Source organism: Dama dama, chromosome 31 (assembly GCF_033118175.1).
Source record: "Dama dama isolate Ldn47 chromosome 31, ASM3311817v1, whole genome shotgun sequence".
Classification (NCBI taxonomy): domain Eukaryota; kingdom Metazoa; phylum Chordata; class Mammalia; order Artiodactyla; family Cervidae; genus Dama; species Dama dama.
In genome coordinates, this window is record NC_083711.1 from 16,582,464 (window position 1) to 16,600,396 (window position 17,933).

A 17,933-nucleotide genomic window follows, 5' to 3' on the forward strand; every position below is an offset into this window, starting at 1 on the left:
ATGTATGAGGTCTCAAACTTTAGTAGCAAATTGCAGTCCTTTATGCCCTCTTTATACCAAATAGTGTTAAATGTGTAGTTTGTCATTTATGTCCAGATTTTAGCTTTTTACAGAAAAACTTAAATACACAGATTATTCTCTATTTTTATTAAAAATTACCCCTGCCACTGAGAACTTATTCATCTCCAGTGTGCTTCTAAAATTATAAAGAATTGCTTATAATTTAAGGCCTTTCACATATCTTCTAAAATTATAAAGAATTGCTTATAATTTAAGGCCTTTCACATATCTTCTAAAATTATAAAGAATTGCTTATAATTTAAGGCCTTTCACATATCTTTTAAGTATATATTTTCCATAAATGAAATGTTCCCATTTAATATTTTCAGTTATGTATTGATTTTGGAAAAGTAGGATAAAATGTACTTTAGAGTTTACCTAAATCATTTTTATGAACACACACACAAGTAACAGAGACTATAAATTGTAATTTATTTATGGGTAAAGTCTATGGGAAGAGATTTAGAAAGCTAACAACAGAAGCTGAATTAGCAGCAGAGTGAAATTAATTCACAGACATTAACGTTGATGTTGTAATATTTGGTATGTCCTTTACAAATGTTAATCACACAAAGCTCAATGAAGATAAAGATACTGTAGCCCTGTTTATGTTACTCTCCAAGTTTAGTGAAGACAAAGAAGCGTGGTGCTTAGCTCCACACAGCACAACGGAAAACAGTAAAAAGTTATAATAATCCCCGAAGGTGTTGCCTTTCCTGAATTTCAAAATTTCCCTTTCTCTATCAAATATTAAGAGCTTAACTGCTTCATATGTGAATATCCGCCTACATGTTTCCTTGGTTGTCTTTAATGAAGGAAATTGAACTTTGCATTTATTATATTAATAGCATAAATAATACCAACAGTTAAATAAATCTGCCTTCATATGCCCTAAGTATTTTACCTTGACCCTATGTGTATTCATGTACATATACATGATCTTCATTAAAAATTACATGCATTCTATTTAAATGTGTTTCTTATGTTAAACTTTCTAAATAGTAACCAGACTGATTTTGTTTAGAAAAAAAGGTGGGGGAGAATACTGACTGTTCCTTTTATGTAGATATGTAGAGAGGAATTACTTCATGTCAGTAGAGCGGGTTTTAGAAATCCAGCCCCTGGTGCCGTGGTCAGTCAGCATTCACACTGTGGTCCTGATCTTCTACCCCTTCACACTTCTCCCAAACCAAGCAAGAAACAATTCAGTGTTGGTCCAAGTGTGAAAGCATGCTGTGATTTTTTTTTTTTTTCCCACCTTCTCTTGCAAATGAATCCAAAGAAAGAACACTGGACTTCTTATCCTGGGTTTCCCCCAAAAGTGATCCATTGGATCACTGATCCAAAAGGTCAGGGTCAAGTAGAAAAATGGTTTGGCGATATTGCAGAACAGCAGTGGACTAAACACGTACCTCAGTGCCCTTGAGTGTTGCCAAGATAGATGCCCAGTTGGACAAAGTCTGTGACGGAGTGCCTCTAGAGCCTTGACCGAGAAACAGCTGTTATATTGCCTAAGCCTCATTAAAAGAGCTAAAATTCTTGTTACATAAGGATGTTATTGATTAACAGCAAGCTCTTGCAGAAGAATATTGGAGGCAATAATACTTAAGATCTCAGAATCTGAGTTCTGATTTTCACCGTCATCAGACCAACCCTCCTTTTCTAAATGTTGAAAAGTCTCTTTAATGAATCTTAAAATGAACTGACAGTGTTTAGGGGGGGAGTCAGTATAATGGACATCAAAGTAAATGTTTCAATAAGTGCTCAGGCTTGACTACCAGAGGAAAACATCGCAGGCAAGTGTCTGCCCCCTTACGGACGTAACAAACACAGATGTAGACTGATACAGCGGTCCTGAATTAAAGTTTTTTTTCATATTATCCATTGGTGGGCTCTGGGAAGTTCCAGGTTACAGTAAGAACTGTGCAGAAAAAAAAGTCCAGCAGGAATTTAGGAAGCTGTGTGGGGTGCAGGATAATGTTTATTTGTGTGAGTTTGCCCTGTGTATTCCATCTGGCATCCCAGGTCCCCAGCTATTAAACGCCATTAATATCCTCCCTCCTTCTCCTATCACAGTGGCAACCCAAAAGACCTCCACATTCCCCACCATCCCACACTCTAGAATGCTGTGTATCAGGGTTTAAATTCTAGCTGTGTGATCTGGGCCAAATCACATAGTGTCTCTGACTATTTCCTATTTTGTAAAACGAAGTTGGTAATAATTGCTAACTCAAAAAGGTGTGAGCATTACATAAGATGGTATGAAAACCTCTTAGTAAAGTGCTTGAAATGCAGGAAATGTTCAGTGGTAGTTTTCTTTTTTAAAAAAGTAGAACCAGGACCTTATTAGAGAAGTTTTACCAGCTTGTCTCAGAGAGTCACCCTATGACCTAAACAGTATACAGTAAGTCCCCTACATATGAATGGGAGTTTCGTTCTGAGAGCACGTTCATAAATCCAGTTCATTCGTAAGTTCAACAGAGTTAGGCTAGGTACCCAACTAACACAATTGGCTATATAGTACTACTATAGTGTAATAGATGTATAATACATTTCACACAAATAATACATAAAAGGGGCTTCCCTGGTGACTCAGACGGTAAAGAATCTGCCTGCATTGCAGGAGGACAAGTTCGATCCCTGGGTCAGGAAGATCCCCTGAAGAAGAGAATAGCAACCCACTCCAGTATTCTTGCCTGGGAGATCCGATGGACAGAGGAGCCTGGCGGGCGACAGCCCATGGGGTCGCAAAGAGTCAGACATGACTGAGTGATACACAATACATAAAAAGTAAACATCACTGAATTAAGTCAAACAAACAAACAAAAAAAGAAAACACATTTCCTCTTACAGCACAGTACCTTGAAAAGTACAGTAGTTAAAAAAAAAAAAGAAAGAAAAGTACAGTAGTACCAGCTGCTTTTACACTTGCTTCTGGACATCCCGGGCTTCAAATAAAGATACTGTACTACTGTACTCTATCCTGGACTACGCAGTAAAAATTACAGAAAAGCACAGCCACCTATAGAAGACGCACGCACGTGACCGTGTACCCCAGACACTTGACCTAACTTACGTGACTCAATATGCAGCCACACGTTCACATCTTTGAAAACTTACCACTCAGAGGTTCATATGTAGAGGACTTACTGTATCCTTAAAATTAATGAATGTAACAAACCATATCATAGTCCTAAAATCTCACTCTTTCTCCCCATCTTCCTCTTCTCCCTCTCCCCAGAGCCTCGTTCCTTGCTAATCTTACCGACATGTGCTCCTATACAGGGCTATTGAAAATATCTAAAATTCTCAAAGGATTTCCTTTCATTGTGCCTGCAATCCTTATCATCATCAGAGCTTCAAAGGCCTACCAGAATTTGTTGTTTTTCTCAAGAACAATCAGTCAAATCCACAGAGAGGGTCAGTCACCCAGGCATTCTTTTAATTTATATTGAACAAATCAGTGTATCACAGAACAGTTTTCCAATATTTTAAGCTCTTTGACCAGCCGCGATTTGCCTTCAGGGATTTTTATTCTGTGGCTTTTCTGAGCCACAAAACTGAAATGGCTAAACCAAAGTGAGGCTATTGTTCCTAAAACAGTTGTTCTCATGGATCATGAAATCATCTGGCTGAAAGCTTTTGTGTTGATAGTGTTTGTGTTTGTTCTGTATTTGCATGACTGCCTGAACAGGCCAGGCTGAAGATCAGGAAAATGCAGTGGCCACTGGAAAGTCTCTGTGGCCAGCAGTCAGCTTGTCTATGTGTAACACAAACACAGAATAGTCTAGTATTCCTCCAGAGGCATAAGAGGTCTTATAAGACTGGATGTGCGTGATTGCATCGAGAAATTGCCCCCTGGTCCATTTTCACTTAGCCATAATGCCGCAATGAACAAAGCACTTTTTAAAAAATGGGGGAAATGAGATTAAATAATGTCTTTCATCAAACTTGGAAGCCATGCCTTTTCAGGCCCCTCTTAGTTAATCTACATGTAAAACTGGTTTCCTGTTGCCCTTCTATCACCTTGGGACTGGTGGGGAGGAGAGTTTATTCTGGGCAGCGTTTAACTTAGAATTGGTTTGTTATTAATGAAGTGAGCACCAGAACCAACAAATTTAGAAGTCCTTGAGTTGCCATCCTATTTCTCTCTTTGTGTAGGGGACTATTTGATGCAAAGCTGCTGCAGGCAGTGAAATAACACATTTCTGCTAAAGTTTTTATGCTTCTTATGTTTAATTTACTATACAGCCAAAATAACATGTTTTGAACACTATATTGAGGTTACTTTCTGGCTCAACAAGTAAATGGTCTATTTGAAAAATTAGAAATATTTATTTTGAACTGGGAATAATACTATCCTTTGTCTTGTCAGTGTTTTGTTTTGTTTTTTAACAGTGATGTGATTATCTTTTTAAAAATGCATAGAGGTCTGGTCACTGAACACAAGAATACCTTATTTTTTTAATATTTATTCATATTAAATCAGCCTCACATTGTTAAACTAAGGTTTACATCACTAAAACTATTGTTGTTTATCTTCCCAAAACACAGAAAAAATATTTATTACTGTTTTCAAGTAATACATGCACCTTCAAAAAGGCAGAGAAATTTATAGGAGTGAACTCTCACCCAGAATAAATGATAGCTTTTTGTGGTAGTAGCTTTCAGACGTTTTTCTATGCACAGTTGATGTGTTTCCATATTCCTTTGAGTAATTAAGGAATAGGGCTTCATCATTTGTAAAGGTCTTTGGCATACATGTGTATGTTTCAGCCCTGGGAAAGCCTAGATTCCTTGTGACAGACTGAGGCTCAGGAAGAATGAGATTTGCTAAGATTTGCACAGAAAGTAGAAGTCGTGGCATTAAAGTGGATCCCGAGCCTGACCACCAGGCCTTCAGCCAGAATCTAACTTCAGCCACAAACTCAACTGCTTCCCCCTGAATCACAGTTTCTAATGATTTAACCACTGATGAAGGTTTTGCCTTGTGATTTTGGTATCTTTTTTCTTCAACTGATGCACCATTTGGGGCTCTTGTCATCAGGAAGTCCTCAAAAACTACAATAATCCTTCCGTGAACACCCATTTTTATAAGGAGTAGTGAAGTCCCTTATTCAATGGAAAAAGGATGAAATACAGAGAAAAAGTATTGTTCACATGTATTTATGAGTTGCAGTAAGTAGTATGTCTTCATTTGATAGTGAACAGAGTATTAGTCATCCTCACAATAGGTGTCATAGATTAATTCATAAGTAGGATATTTAATAAATGCAATTTTATAGTATTGGAGAGTTTCTGAAATGGGTTGTTAAAAATTTTTGTTTCCTCGTTACAATCAGAAGATAAGTTATTATTTCTACTAATATTTTACTTATAAAAAAACAGCCTCAGATGTGGTCATTTGCCCTTGGTCACTTACATTGTAAATGTCAGGTTTGGGTGTCTCCACCCCCCTTTCTGCCAGACTGCATGATAAAGGACCAAATCACCTTTTCCTTTGGATGCATCCAAATGTCTTGGTATTCTCAGCAACATTTTTCCCTCCTGTTTTGAAGACTTGGCTTGCTGCCGTTTTCTTCTCTCTCACTGTTCCTGCTAGTGTGTGGCATTCAGAATTGACTTGGGCATATCATCCCACCTTTGAATGCCCGGGCTGTATGCATCCCTAAGCTGTATGGCCTTGTTGAAATTGCTGATCCAAATGCCATCCCATCCAGGACACCTTCTGCTCCCACGGACACCACTGCTCACATTCTCTTATCTTCTTACCTTTCTGTCTCCAGGGCCATACCCAAGAGGCTTTTTCCCTCCTTCCTGGCTTTACTGAGCTTCCCAGGGGGTTCAGTGGTAAGGAATCGACCTGCCAATGAAGGAGACGTGGGTTCGATCCCTGGGTCAGGAAGAAGGAGAATGAAATGGCAACCCACTCTAGTACTCTTGCCTGGGATATCCCATGGACAGAGGAGCCTGGGGGGCCACGGTCCATGGGGTCACAAAAGAGCCAGACGTGACTAAGCCACTAAAGAACAACAAGCAGCCTGGTTTCTCTGTCCCCTTGTCCATTGTTAATCCTAAAAGCTTTGCTTCTCCCCCTTGCCCATTTCTTGAAAGACCAGGATAAGTTTAACTTAATATTTTCTGAGAACCAGAAGCACTTTGGAAATACCAGCTAATGGCAAATAATAGTGGACAGTATTGTGCTGCCCTCAACGTTTTCTTTGGGTCAAACCCCAAATTGTGAAAGTCGACAAACACAAAAGGAAATACTCTCACTTCATATATTTCAACTGTATGTCATCTATTAAATAGAAACCAGTCTTTAAAAATACAGAGAGAGAAAAATAAAAAAATACAGAGAGGGAGATAAACTCTGGCTTACCTCTGCCTCCCTCAAACTGGGAACAAATTCGATTCGCTAAATGGCAGATTATGTGGTGAAGCTTTGTTCTCCTGATAAATTCCTATTTGCATTTCCCCTGGGGATTTAACGGAGTCCTTTTGTAGTTAATTAAGTGTAAAATAAGATAAGGTTGGACAGTTGTAAAAGGAGTTATCTTTAAGATTTTCCAGTGGACTGGGTATCATGTATTTTATTTCTAATCAAAAGCCAAGAAACTATCGCTAAACTCACTGAGAGGAAAACCCACTCTCACCAGCCCCTCTGCTTTGATGTTGCCGCGTATCCTGGTGAGTGCTTTTATTGGAAAATTTAAGGAGTAGGATTGGCACATGAATAGCGATAAGCCTTTTGAAGTGGTACCCCTCCCACCCTTGATGCTCAGGATTAACTGGTTCTTTTCTAGCTGCTCCTTTTTTTTGTATATGACTTGTGTATTGCACATGCTTTTTCTCCCCCGCGCTGTGTTTGGGAGCCACAACTTAACCCTCTCGATTTGTCTTGTTTGCTTTCCGTGTACCTTGCTTCCTGTACCCAGTCGAGCCTGTTGACGCCCGCCCTGCTGCTGACCGAGGACTGACCACTCGACCAGGTACAACCCGGGCCCCCTCTGCCCCTCCGCATCCCGCGCTTACGCAGACGCAGCCCCTCTCTCCGGGGTCAGTCCCTCCGCATTGCAACGTTGGAGAAGCAGGCCGTGAAAGGACCGTGGAAACCAAACTTTAAAACTCTCCCATCGTTTTCCCTTACACTTCATTTCCCAAGTTCCTCATTAGGTGACTTTTTTTTTTTTCTTTCTGAGCATTCCTTTTGAGACAATGAAAAGGAGCCCTTCTAATGATTGGGGTTTTTTTTTTTTTTTCCAAGTGGAGAGAGTATTCTAGAGACCCTATCTTTCCTCAAAAAATGGAGACCTACACAGACGTAGACTCCAGCTGGTGTCCACCCGGTTACTGCTAGGAACATCTCATTTCTTCCTTTCTTGTTTGGTGTCCGGATGCCCCGTTTCTAACTGAACTGGGTTCAAACTTCAATTCTTCAGTTAGACGTGTCTTCCTAAAAATAGCAGAATTGGAATATCTTTTGAGCCCAGAAATATTTCCATTTTATCTTTTGTGGGTTGTAGATAGTTATTCTTGATGAGTGTCTAAAACACAGCGGAAGTCCCGTGCCTAATTTTCCATACAAGCCCTTTATCTTTTATGCTACTTTAAATTCCCATTAACACTAGTATGGACAGGTCTCTTCTTTTGTAATTTCCTGAGCATTAAGAAGAAACATGTTTTCACCTTTGTTCTCTATTGAGCCTAGGTCTCAAATTTACTTTTACACAGAACAGAAACATACATGCCTGGTTTTGACCCCACGCACAACCTCACCCAGCTGATAGCCCCTTTGCTTTCAGTGGATCGGAAAGAGGAGAGAAGTTAACCGAATTGACAAATCTCTATGTATGTTTTGGGAAGATTTTACTCCCAAGGGTGCAACCCTACCCATATTTTCCCTCTGTATCCTCATAACGTCCCCTGCAGTCATCTCAGAACAGGGCGTTAACCTCACAGGGACTTGTTAATGCTCGGAGGTTGTTGACCCCTGATCCCCTGTTCAGATGCAGCCAGCAGCAGGGCCAGAAGCAGACCCTGCCCCTCTTACTTCCAGCTCAGCTTCAGATTGCATCTGCCTCCAACCACCATCATCGAGAAATTCAGAGTCTGCCTGTGGCTTCTTCGAGCCTCTGCAGTGTAATTAACAGGGCATCAGGGACGGTGGAGTGACAGATCTTGACAGCCGATCTCCTTGATTCTATGATCCGTCTCTGTAGGGCTTTTCAGAGACATGAACTACAGTAAGTCAGGCACAACTTCAGCTCGCCTAACGTCTTCCTTATTGCCCGTGTTACACACGTGAATTTCAAGGAACGGGAATTGACACATCCCCAGCCTGCTCAGCCCACTGGTAGGACTCAAGGCTGAGGGCTGGTTCCGTTCTAATTGCATTTGAGACCAGCTCAGGTTGGTCCTTTGCCTTGGGCCATTTTTTCATGGCACTTCTTACTTTATTTTTAAAGGAAGAGATGCTTCTCATCCACAAGCAGACAGTGTGAATTAGAAGCACTCACTCAACCAGTTTTATTAAATTGCTGTATTGGGCACACAGGGCCATTATGTTCCTACTGAAATACCCAGGAAGAGGTAACACCACCGAAGTCTTTTTTTTTTTAATTTTAACATGAAACAGAATTCTCCATGCATTCTTAAACAAAAGCAATTTGTTTTAAGGGAAAAGCTAGAGAATAGTTAGAGGATATATAGAGATGGGAAGAAGCCTTTTCTAAAGTCCCCGTTCTAACATTGGCAGTAGCTCCTTTTGCTATTTTATGAAGACCCCTCAGCTGCTTGGAGGGTTGAAAGAATTGAAGTGATAAGGTCCTTGCTCTCAGGAGCTTGAAGTGACATAGAAGAGTCACACTGTACATATTTAGAAAGATGAGATGGAATTAGAAAGACAGGGAAATTCAAAGCAACAGAAAGTGTAAACCACCTGTGATGATTGGAATGTGAGCAGGTGGGCCATTAACCGAGGGGTGCATTGCTGAAGATGAACTTCGGGATGGGTTTTGAAAGGTTTGGAGCACATCCATTGGCCAAGATGAGAAGAGTTCTGTATGGATGAGAGAATGACTGTGGCCAATCTCCCTTTCTTACACTCTTGTAAAACTTGAGTTCCCCCAGGAGAGGGCCATAGATGGGAAAGAATTCTCAGAGAGAAAGTGAGGCAGACTCTAACTAAGGTATGTTTCTGAATAACTTTACTTGCTGCGTGTGTATTAAGATATACATATGCCCTGTATTTTCTGCACTTGTAATGAGTCTCTTGGACATGTGGATCAATTTCCCCCTACGTTTTCTGTTGAATAGCGTTGGTTTTGGTTCTTCATCATCACACTTTCTGAGACCGCATGCCTGAATCTGCTGTGCCAAATTATATTGTTATTCTTCCTGAACTTAGAAGACCCTTCCAAGATTGTCCCATCGTGTCATTCAATTGATGGCATTGTTTTTTGAACAATCACTGTTGTCACTTGGAAACAAGTAGGGAAATGGCTTTTGTATAATCACAGCTGAGGAAAAGGGCTTCTTCTTGACTTTCTTATCTGAAATACCAGGACACAGTAACTTCTAGAATGTAGTGTCGTGGAGGGAAACCATAATATCAGTAGTGATTTCTGGGAACAGTGACCTTTATAGCTACTCCCCTAGGCTTACTTCCTGAGAGAAATAGACTCTGAAGGATGAGTTACACCATTTGACCAGAATAAAGAAGACAAATACAGACATACCTCACTTTATAGCACTTTACAGTTATTGCATTTTTTTACAAACTGAAGGTTTGTGGCAACCCTGAGATAAGCAAGCTCCATTTTTCCAGCAGCATTTGTTCAGTTCGTGACTCTAGGTCACTTTTCAGTAACTCTCTGGTTGTTCCGAACTTCTTTATTATCATTATATCATGGTGATCTGTGATAATCATCTTTGATGTTACTATTGCAAGATTACAGCTCACTGAAGGCTGAGATGATGGGTAGCCTTTTTTGGCAATAAAGTATTTTTAATTAAGGTACACACATTGTTTTTTTTTAATAGACTACAGTACAGTGCAAGCATAACCTTTATATGCACTGGGAAACCAAAAAATGATTATGACTCACTTTATTGCAATATTTACTTTATTGTGATGGTCTGAAATTAAACCCCCAATGTCTCTGAGGTATGTTTCCACTATAATTTAACCACTGTTCTCCAGTCCTAATAAAGAAAACCAGATCCTTTGAGAAAGGTCCTTCAAATGAACAGCAGGCTATTCCTGACTCACCATGACTTAGAGAACAAGAGTCCCAGCAGGGCTTAGAGTAGAATCAGAATGACTCAGGGATTGCATCGGGTAGACCAGAAAGCAAAGGGCCACGCGATTTATTTGCATCTTCTTAAATCATCACGTATCACTAGACACAGTTTCAGCTTTTATTATCAACGATATTTCCCTGGTGAAAGCTTATTAGTTTTTCCCCTTTAAATGAAATTTGCGTAGTGAAAGGCTCTTCAGTGACTGACTATACATGCTGTACAAAAAAATTAAACTCTTTTTCTGCTGAAAGTCCTGCAAACTATTGTGCCATAATCTGTTGTTCTGACTTACTGCATGATTTTGAAAATTTTTTGACCATTGAAAGTACTCTTGATATCCTTTCAGGAAGAGTGTGGGTTTTTTAAGTTTTGAGTGAAAAGCTAGCTCATTCTTTACCTTTTTATAATGTGGTTATTTTGTCTCACAAATCTTGAAGGAAAGAGTATTCAAGAGAGTTTTCTTAAAATCTCAGAAATACAACTTTAACTGTTGCATTGTTAGGTCCTGAGGACAGAAAGAGGTAAGGTATAGAGAAATGACTTTAGTTTTAAAAGGACCTCAGATTTAAAAGGGTTTGTAGAAAGAGAAAAATGTACAACTAATGAGGGATAAACAAGCATTAATGTCACAGCCCAATAAAAATTTGTTTCACGAAGACTAAAGGTCAGAATAAGATGAAATTTATTAGAAAGTGCTGCTCATTTTAAGGCAGGAACATAAATAAGAATGGGGAGCCTTACAGTTCTTGTGATGGGGTTAGAGGTCAGGGACAGTCAGTGCGCTGAGCGGACCAGTTAAAAGATGAGAGGAGAGATTGCCCCACTCTGATGGTGCTTCTGTCTTTCATGTGTATATTGAAGAGAATGGTCTTTTGTTAAAAGGAAATCAAAGCCCTAGAAAGATGAAGATGAGAAAAGAAGGCACTTGTCCTTTGTAATGGGCTTCCCAGTGGCGCAGTGGTTAAAGAACCCACAGGAAACGCAGGAGACGTGGGTTTGATCCCTGGGTCAGGAAGATTCCCATGGAGGAGGAAATGGCAACCCACTCCAGTATTCTTGCCTGTAAAAAATCCCATGGACAGAGGAGCCTGGCAGGCTGCAGTCCATGGTATTGCAAAGAGACACACCTGAGCACACAGTCTTTTGTGATGGCTATCTATTACTATATAATAAATAACCCCATAACTTAACAACTTAAAAATAAACATTTCACTTCTTAAAAAAAAATAAATAAACATTTCACTTCTTATAATGAATTTCAAGGATTTCAGGCATGGCTTAGCTGGGTGCTTAAGGCTCAGGGTCTCTCAGGAGGTTGCAATCAAGACATCTGCCACAGCTCCATGCATCTGAGGGCTTAAGATTTGGCTGGGCTGGTCGGGTTTTTTTCCATGATGGCTCTCTCACGTGGCATTTGGCAGGAGACCTCGGTGCCTGACCATGTGAATCTTTTTAGTAGGACTGCTTGAGTACCCTCACAACATGGCAGCCAACTTTCCCCAGACCGAGTGATCTGAGATAGATTTACAAAGGAAGCTGTCCTTTACAATCCAGTCTCAAGTCACACAACACCACTTTTGCCACATTCTGTTCATTAGAAGCAAGTCTGTATATATCAGGTCTACACACAAGGGAATTAAGTCCCACCTCTTGATGGTAAGAGCATCTATAATTTGTGGCTGTATTTTTAAACTACCACACTTCTCTACCCAAGTGTAAGTCCCCAGGACCCAGGGAACTCACAGGCTTGGAGAACTTGAGGGCGAGATCACAGAACCGCTCTCACTGATCTTTGTGGACTAGCAAGACCTGGGAAGACAGGAATAAGAAAACGTATTTCTGACGAGCAGAAGACAGCATCACAGGCCATCAGCTGGATGGAGATTGACGTTGATCTAGGGTCCATTTTTGAATAGGTTGTTAAGTGGAAGCTCTTTGAGCAATTGGCCAAGGAATCAGTGATATGTCATAACCAGCATGGGCTCCCTGGATCTTGTCAAATTATCCCGTTCCCTTTTGTATAGAGCGTGCTGTCAGACTGGCCCATCATACGCTGTGGCCATTGCTTTTCACTTTTAACAAGATGTGTGACAGGGTTCACAGCACCTTGTAGACAGGATTGTAAGAGCGACAGACCAAAAGCAAGAAATGAGGTCCCATGGGAGCTGCAGGAACGTGGAGCCCAAGTAGGAGAAAAATCAGCAGGAACGTGACATCTCTTCTTGAGTTTCTGATCTGTTCAAGGCTATTGTGCAGAAGGGAGGTTCAGGCCTATTCTGTGTTGAACAAAAAGTGGAAGTTACAAGGAAACTGGTTTTGGCTCAGTGTAAGAAACACCATTCTAATAGACAAAGCTGTCTGAAAATGGAGGCAAACTGATGAATTCCTCTCTTTTCAAGCAGAGCTGAGAGTTTACCCCGGGTGTGAAGAGCAGAAAACAGGTGATCTTAGAAGCCATTCTCATCCTAAAATTCAGACTTCTGATATTTAAACACTACAACATGTAAATCATATTTATATTGCACTCTTTCACTTTGGGTTTTAAAAATTACTTTGTGTTTTGTTTTTAAGCTTCAAATTACCATCAGAAAAATTAAATTCATGATAACAATTAGTGTAAGGATCATATAGTAATTTATAAAGAAGCATTAGTACATTAGAAATTCTCTTAGTCCCACAGAAACATTTTTCAAAAATTATGTACTGCAGTTCTTTATTCAGCAGATGAACCAGTTACATTTTGTATTAATATCTGTAACTAAATCACTTAATTAAATAAATGATACGATTTTTACAGAGCTTCACTGCATAGATGCATGAGCATAATTTATTTGTAATAGGAACAAAGTCCCAAAGTAGCAGTTTTGTTCCACCAGGTAATTAATGCTCATTTTTAAAGCCTTTTATTGCTTTTTCTGAAGGAAAGAGACACATTATAGGCTAAGCAATAAGCCCCTAAACCAAGCCAGCATATTCTGGGAACAAATCGTTGCCAGCCTCCCAACTAGCATTTAACTTCTGTTTTTCCCCATTAAGAAAAAAAATTATAGCATGTGCTTAAAGGCAATAGAAGTCTTAAGTTCAAATTTCTTTAATCTTTAATTTCTTTTTGTTTAAAAAAGGTAGTGGTTAAGGATTTAAATATAAGGTGTCATTTTTCTTGAAGAAAGTCATTAATCTGTTTTTGTCTAACTTTAGGCTTAGGAGGAAGTTTCTGGTAGGCTTTGTATTGTAATGATATTGTTTATAGATAAAACAAATGGACTGGCCTGTGTGTTTTGATTATGGTACAATGCTTATGGTGTCATACAGGTTCAGGATTAACAAACATCAAGACAGAAGAGATCTCTGAAGTGAAGATGGACGCAGAATTCCGACATGATTCAGGATATGAAGTTCATCATCAAAAATTGGTAAGTGAACAAAGAAATGATACAAATGAACTTACAAAGCAGAAGCAGACGCACGGAGTTAGAGAACGAACTTGTGGGATGGACGTGTGCATACGGCTATCTTTAAGATGGATTAGCCAACAAGGTTCTACTGCAGGGCCCAGGGAACTCTGCTCAATGTTACGTGGCAGGCTGGATGGGAGGGGAGTTTGGGGAAGAATGGATACGTGTGTGTGTGTGTGTGTGGCTGAGTCCCTCCACTGTTTACCTGAAGCGATCACAACATTGTTAATTGGCTATACCCCAATGAAAAATAGCTAGAAAAATAAATAAGTAAAAATTGGTAGGTGACATAATCTCCCTCTTCTGGCCACTCTGTCTTGCCAAATGACTCACATTCCTCCCGGGTCAGAAATCCAGTTAAGGAAAAGATTAAAACAAAAATAACATGCTTGCCTATAGGATCATCATGAAGACAGGAAGAAAAGAAAAAGAGGCTCTTTAGATGGTAGTTCTTAGTGTATGAAGTGGTTTGATAGCCCCACCGACTCAGTGGACATGAATTTGAGCAAATGCCAGGAGATAGTGGAGAACAGAGGAGTGTGCTTCAGTCCATGGGGTCGCGAAGAGTCAGACACGACTTAGCGACTGAACAACAACAGAAATAGGTCTAGAAAGCAGTTAAGCCCACAAAGGACTTAAAATGAAATTAATTTCTAGTCTAGCAGCCATTTTCACCAACTTCATTTCTGTTTTCTAGGACAGCAGGTTTACGGTAGGTGTGTGTGAAGGATCAAAATCACAAATAAATGTGTGCAAATACTACTTGGGTTCACAAAACAGCATTATGGCCATTTACTTAATTTCACATGTGGAACTCTCTCCCTGGGTTTCTTCACTTCTCCCTTGCCCATCCTTCGGTCCCCTCCCCACACTTTAAATTCTTCCTGAGGAGCAGGATGTTTGGGACCTCTGGAGGTGGGTGGAAGGGGTAGATGAGCGCTGTCCCCAGCGGCTCTGGTCAGCAGAAGACTTGGGCAGGAAAGACAGTGGCTTCCTTTTCAGATACACTCACCCTTTCCCCCCCCCCTCAATGTAAGAATTGGAGTAAATAAAAAACACCCATCATCTCCTTTAAGGTAGTTACAGAAAGCCCTTTACCAAAAGCCTCAGGTAAATCAGTCCTTCATGATGTTAGGGTTCCTCCCATCTTAAGAGTGAGTGGCTTAAACTAATAATGAAAACAATTTGATTGCACATTCAGTTGTGAATAAAGGTGGTAGTAAAATTCTGAAAGCAATAATTATCCTTGAGAAGGACACTCTTAGGCACTTTATTTTTGTTTGTGTGCGTATAAGTGTATGAGTCTTTTTCCCTCTCAAGAGGAAACTGTCTTTCCAATATTCATGAATAAAATTCATAAATCCAAGTGTTAAACCGTGACAGAAGCACCTGTGAAGTATGATGTGTGCCTCTTTTCACTCTAAACGACTGGGGCAAATCCAAACTGACTTGCGGTTCACATGTGCATTTCAGCTCCCATAATCTTTTCAGTAACAGCCACTGGACTCTTTGAAGCATGGTTTTCCTTGGCAGGTAATCCAGTGTCAGTTACAGAATCGGGGCCACTCGTGATCTGGGTGATGCTGAAGAGGTTAATAAAAAAGGAAAAAACCCGGGAATTCTGCTGAAGAGTTGGAAGCTGGTGGGCAGATAGCTGAAGATTAATGTGTGGCCCTGCGTTTTCTGGTGCTTGGGTCCTGAAAACCCATCTCTGCAATTACACAAACTCCTGTAACGCGACAGTGACTAACGGCGGCAGCAGCAATTATGAGAATCAGCTCCCTCTACTGAACTAGTTGATAAGATAATGTACTATAATTAGTGCAATGAATATTACAAAATTACACTATTTTCATAAAGACACAGGAAGATGTCCAGACTTACACACATTTCTGATTACCGCATACTTGTATCATTAGCTAATTAATGATCTGTTCTTTACAGATATGTTGAGGGAGCATATTTGTTTAGAAACGGACATAATTATGAACAGTTTCTAGTTTTGTTGCAGATAAACTATGGATAAAACTTTTCGAAATTTGCTTTATTCGCTGCATTTCATGGCGCCTTTTCACATTGCTGGGATGTTCTAGTTTTGACTGTCATTGTACTATCTTGAGATTATATCAAAAGAATTATTTAGGGGGCTATTTTTATTAATTTATATAGCAAACATGGCATATATTCCATAGTAATTAAGCCAGGTGATCTGGCATAAGAGCATCTCCTTACATAAAAGATGATAAAAGTTGCAGTGTGCTTTTATAATTCCATTCATGTAAAGATGAAAAATAATGACTTGCTTTTACAAACAGTATGAAGGAATGTAGTGTAATAAATTTATCACTGAATAAATTTCTTCTTCACAGTATTCTCTAAATTCTTTTCATGTTTAACTCAAATAAACATCAAGACTAAAACATTTTTAGTTGGGTTGCCAGAGACATCATAGTAAGAACGCACGTGTCAATGTGTGGCTATTAAAATTCTTATCTTGGTGCCAACGGCTTCTCCTCTTTGAAATAAGTGCCTTATAAGCATATGATGCTTCTCAAGGTTAATTAGTGTCTTGCTGAATGATTGTGGCTTAAAGTAGGTAACAAGATGCCTTTTTTCTTCTGTTTAATGCCTTTGTCTTAGAATGCATGTTCCTGTGTGTTGAAAATGTCCTTCTAAGAAAACGAGGGCATCTGTGGTTTGGAGAAGTACCTAAGGCATAGCTGTCATGCATCAGGTCTCCCAGTTTAAACCTGCTGTGACTGGGAAGATACTGACCTCCTTTCATAATCATGAACCGTGCCTTTCCAGTGTCTGATAGATCTAAGAGCTGCCCTCCCCCACTTACAGAATGTCTACCTGTTTGGGGGTTTCAGATCCCTGCGGGCTGCTGTTTGCCTTCCTAAAGACATATTGGAGGGTAGGGGTAGGGGGGAGTGGCTCTTCCAGGACTGGGGAAGGCATGTTGTACATTATTCTATAGACTGAAGATGTCATGTTTAGTCAGTATTATTTGGCTTTTTTTCAAGTGTGCACCAAATAATTTGAGTGACCAACAATTCAAACTTACGGCATAAAATGTAGACTGGATGTACTGAAACTTTTCACATTCCTCATCCATACATCTCCCATAGTTACAATCCTTTTTCTTGATTTGTTTTCAAGGTGTTCTTTGCAGAAGATGTGGGTTCCAACAAAGGTGCGATCATTGGACTCATGGTGGGCGGTGTTGTCATAGCAACAGTGATCGTCATCACCCTGGTGATGCTTAAGAAGAAACAGTACACATCTATCCATCATGGAGTGGTGGAGGTAGGTGAACCTGGCCGCGTGTCTGCAACTGGGAGTTAAAGACGATAAAGGAACTCTTGCTTGGTGTTAGAATCATCCAAGTATCTCTTCTTTGAAAAAAACAATCTCAAGTTGCAACTATTTTCTTGCTTCTGGTTTTTATTCATTCTGACTTATAACTACTGTGGTCAAGGCATTGGGGATATATGCTATTTCAACTTCCTATTTTGTATTGAAATATCAAAATAATACTAAGGATAATGCCTGGCTAAAGGACATTGTGATTGCCATGAAACATTTTTTTTTAAAAAAAGTTAACAAATAAAAAAGGAGGTGGAAGGCTGCATTTTGTTGCAAAACATTTTTTGACACATTTATTCCTGGAATTTTTTTTCTTTTTTTGCTATGCTGGGGTCTTTGTTGCACCTGAGAGCTCAACAGTTGCAGCGTGTGGGCTCTTTAGTTGTGGCATGTGGGATCTTAGTTCCCCGACCAGGCACTGAACATGTGTCCCCTGCACTAAAGGTGGATTCTTAACCACTGGACCACGAGGCATGCCCCTATTCCTGGACTTTTAAATTAATCATGTGTCTTCTAACTCAAGCCAGGTAATAGTAAATAATTTTCAGTTAACAGTCTCCAACCTTTAGAGTTTCACAGAAAATCACTTCGCTCCCAAGGGTTGAACAACATATACAAAATTAGTCAAGGTTGTTAACCTGTTAGCTTGCCCTTCCTTGCACCTGAAATGTCTTAGTTTCAAGGTGTTAGTGCAGCAGCCCTGAAGATGGAGAAAAGACCCACAAAGTGATAATTCCATTTCCT

At 39.9% G+C, this 17,933-nt stretch overlaps 1 protein-coding gene across 6 annotated transcripts in view; it reads left to right on the plus strand.

Moving 5' to 3' along the window:
* The window catches only part of APP (amyloid beta precursor protein), a 287,707-nt gene that overhangs the window by 258,920 nt on the left and 10,854 nt on the right, over positions 1–17,933 (plus strand). For 3 of the 6 annotated variants that reach the window (XM_061134302.1, XM_061134304.1, XM_061134306.1), the window contains 3 exons: positions 6,999–7,052; positions 13,678–13,778; positions 16,983–17,129. In XM_061134302.1, coding sequence (XP_060990285.1) covers positions 6,999–7,052; positions 13,678–13,778; positions 16,983–17,129 — 302 coding nt within the window. The remainder of the gene's footprint in view (positions 1–6,998; positions 7,053–13,677; positions 13,779–16,982; positions 17,130–17,933) is intronic. The other 3 variants (XM_061134303.1, XM_061134305.1, XM_061134307.1) reach the window with 1 other exon arrangement.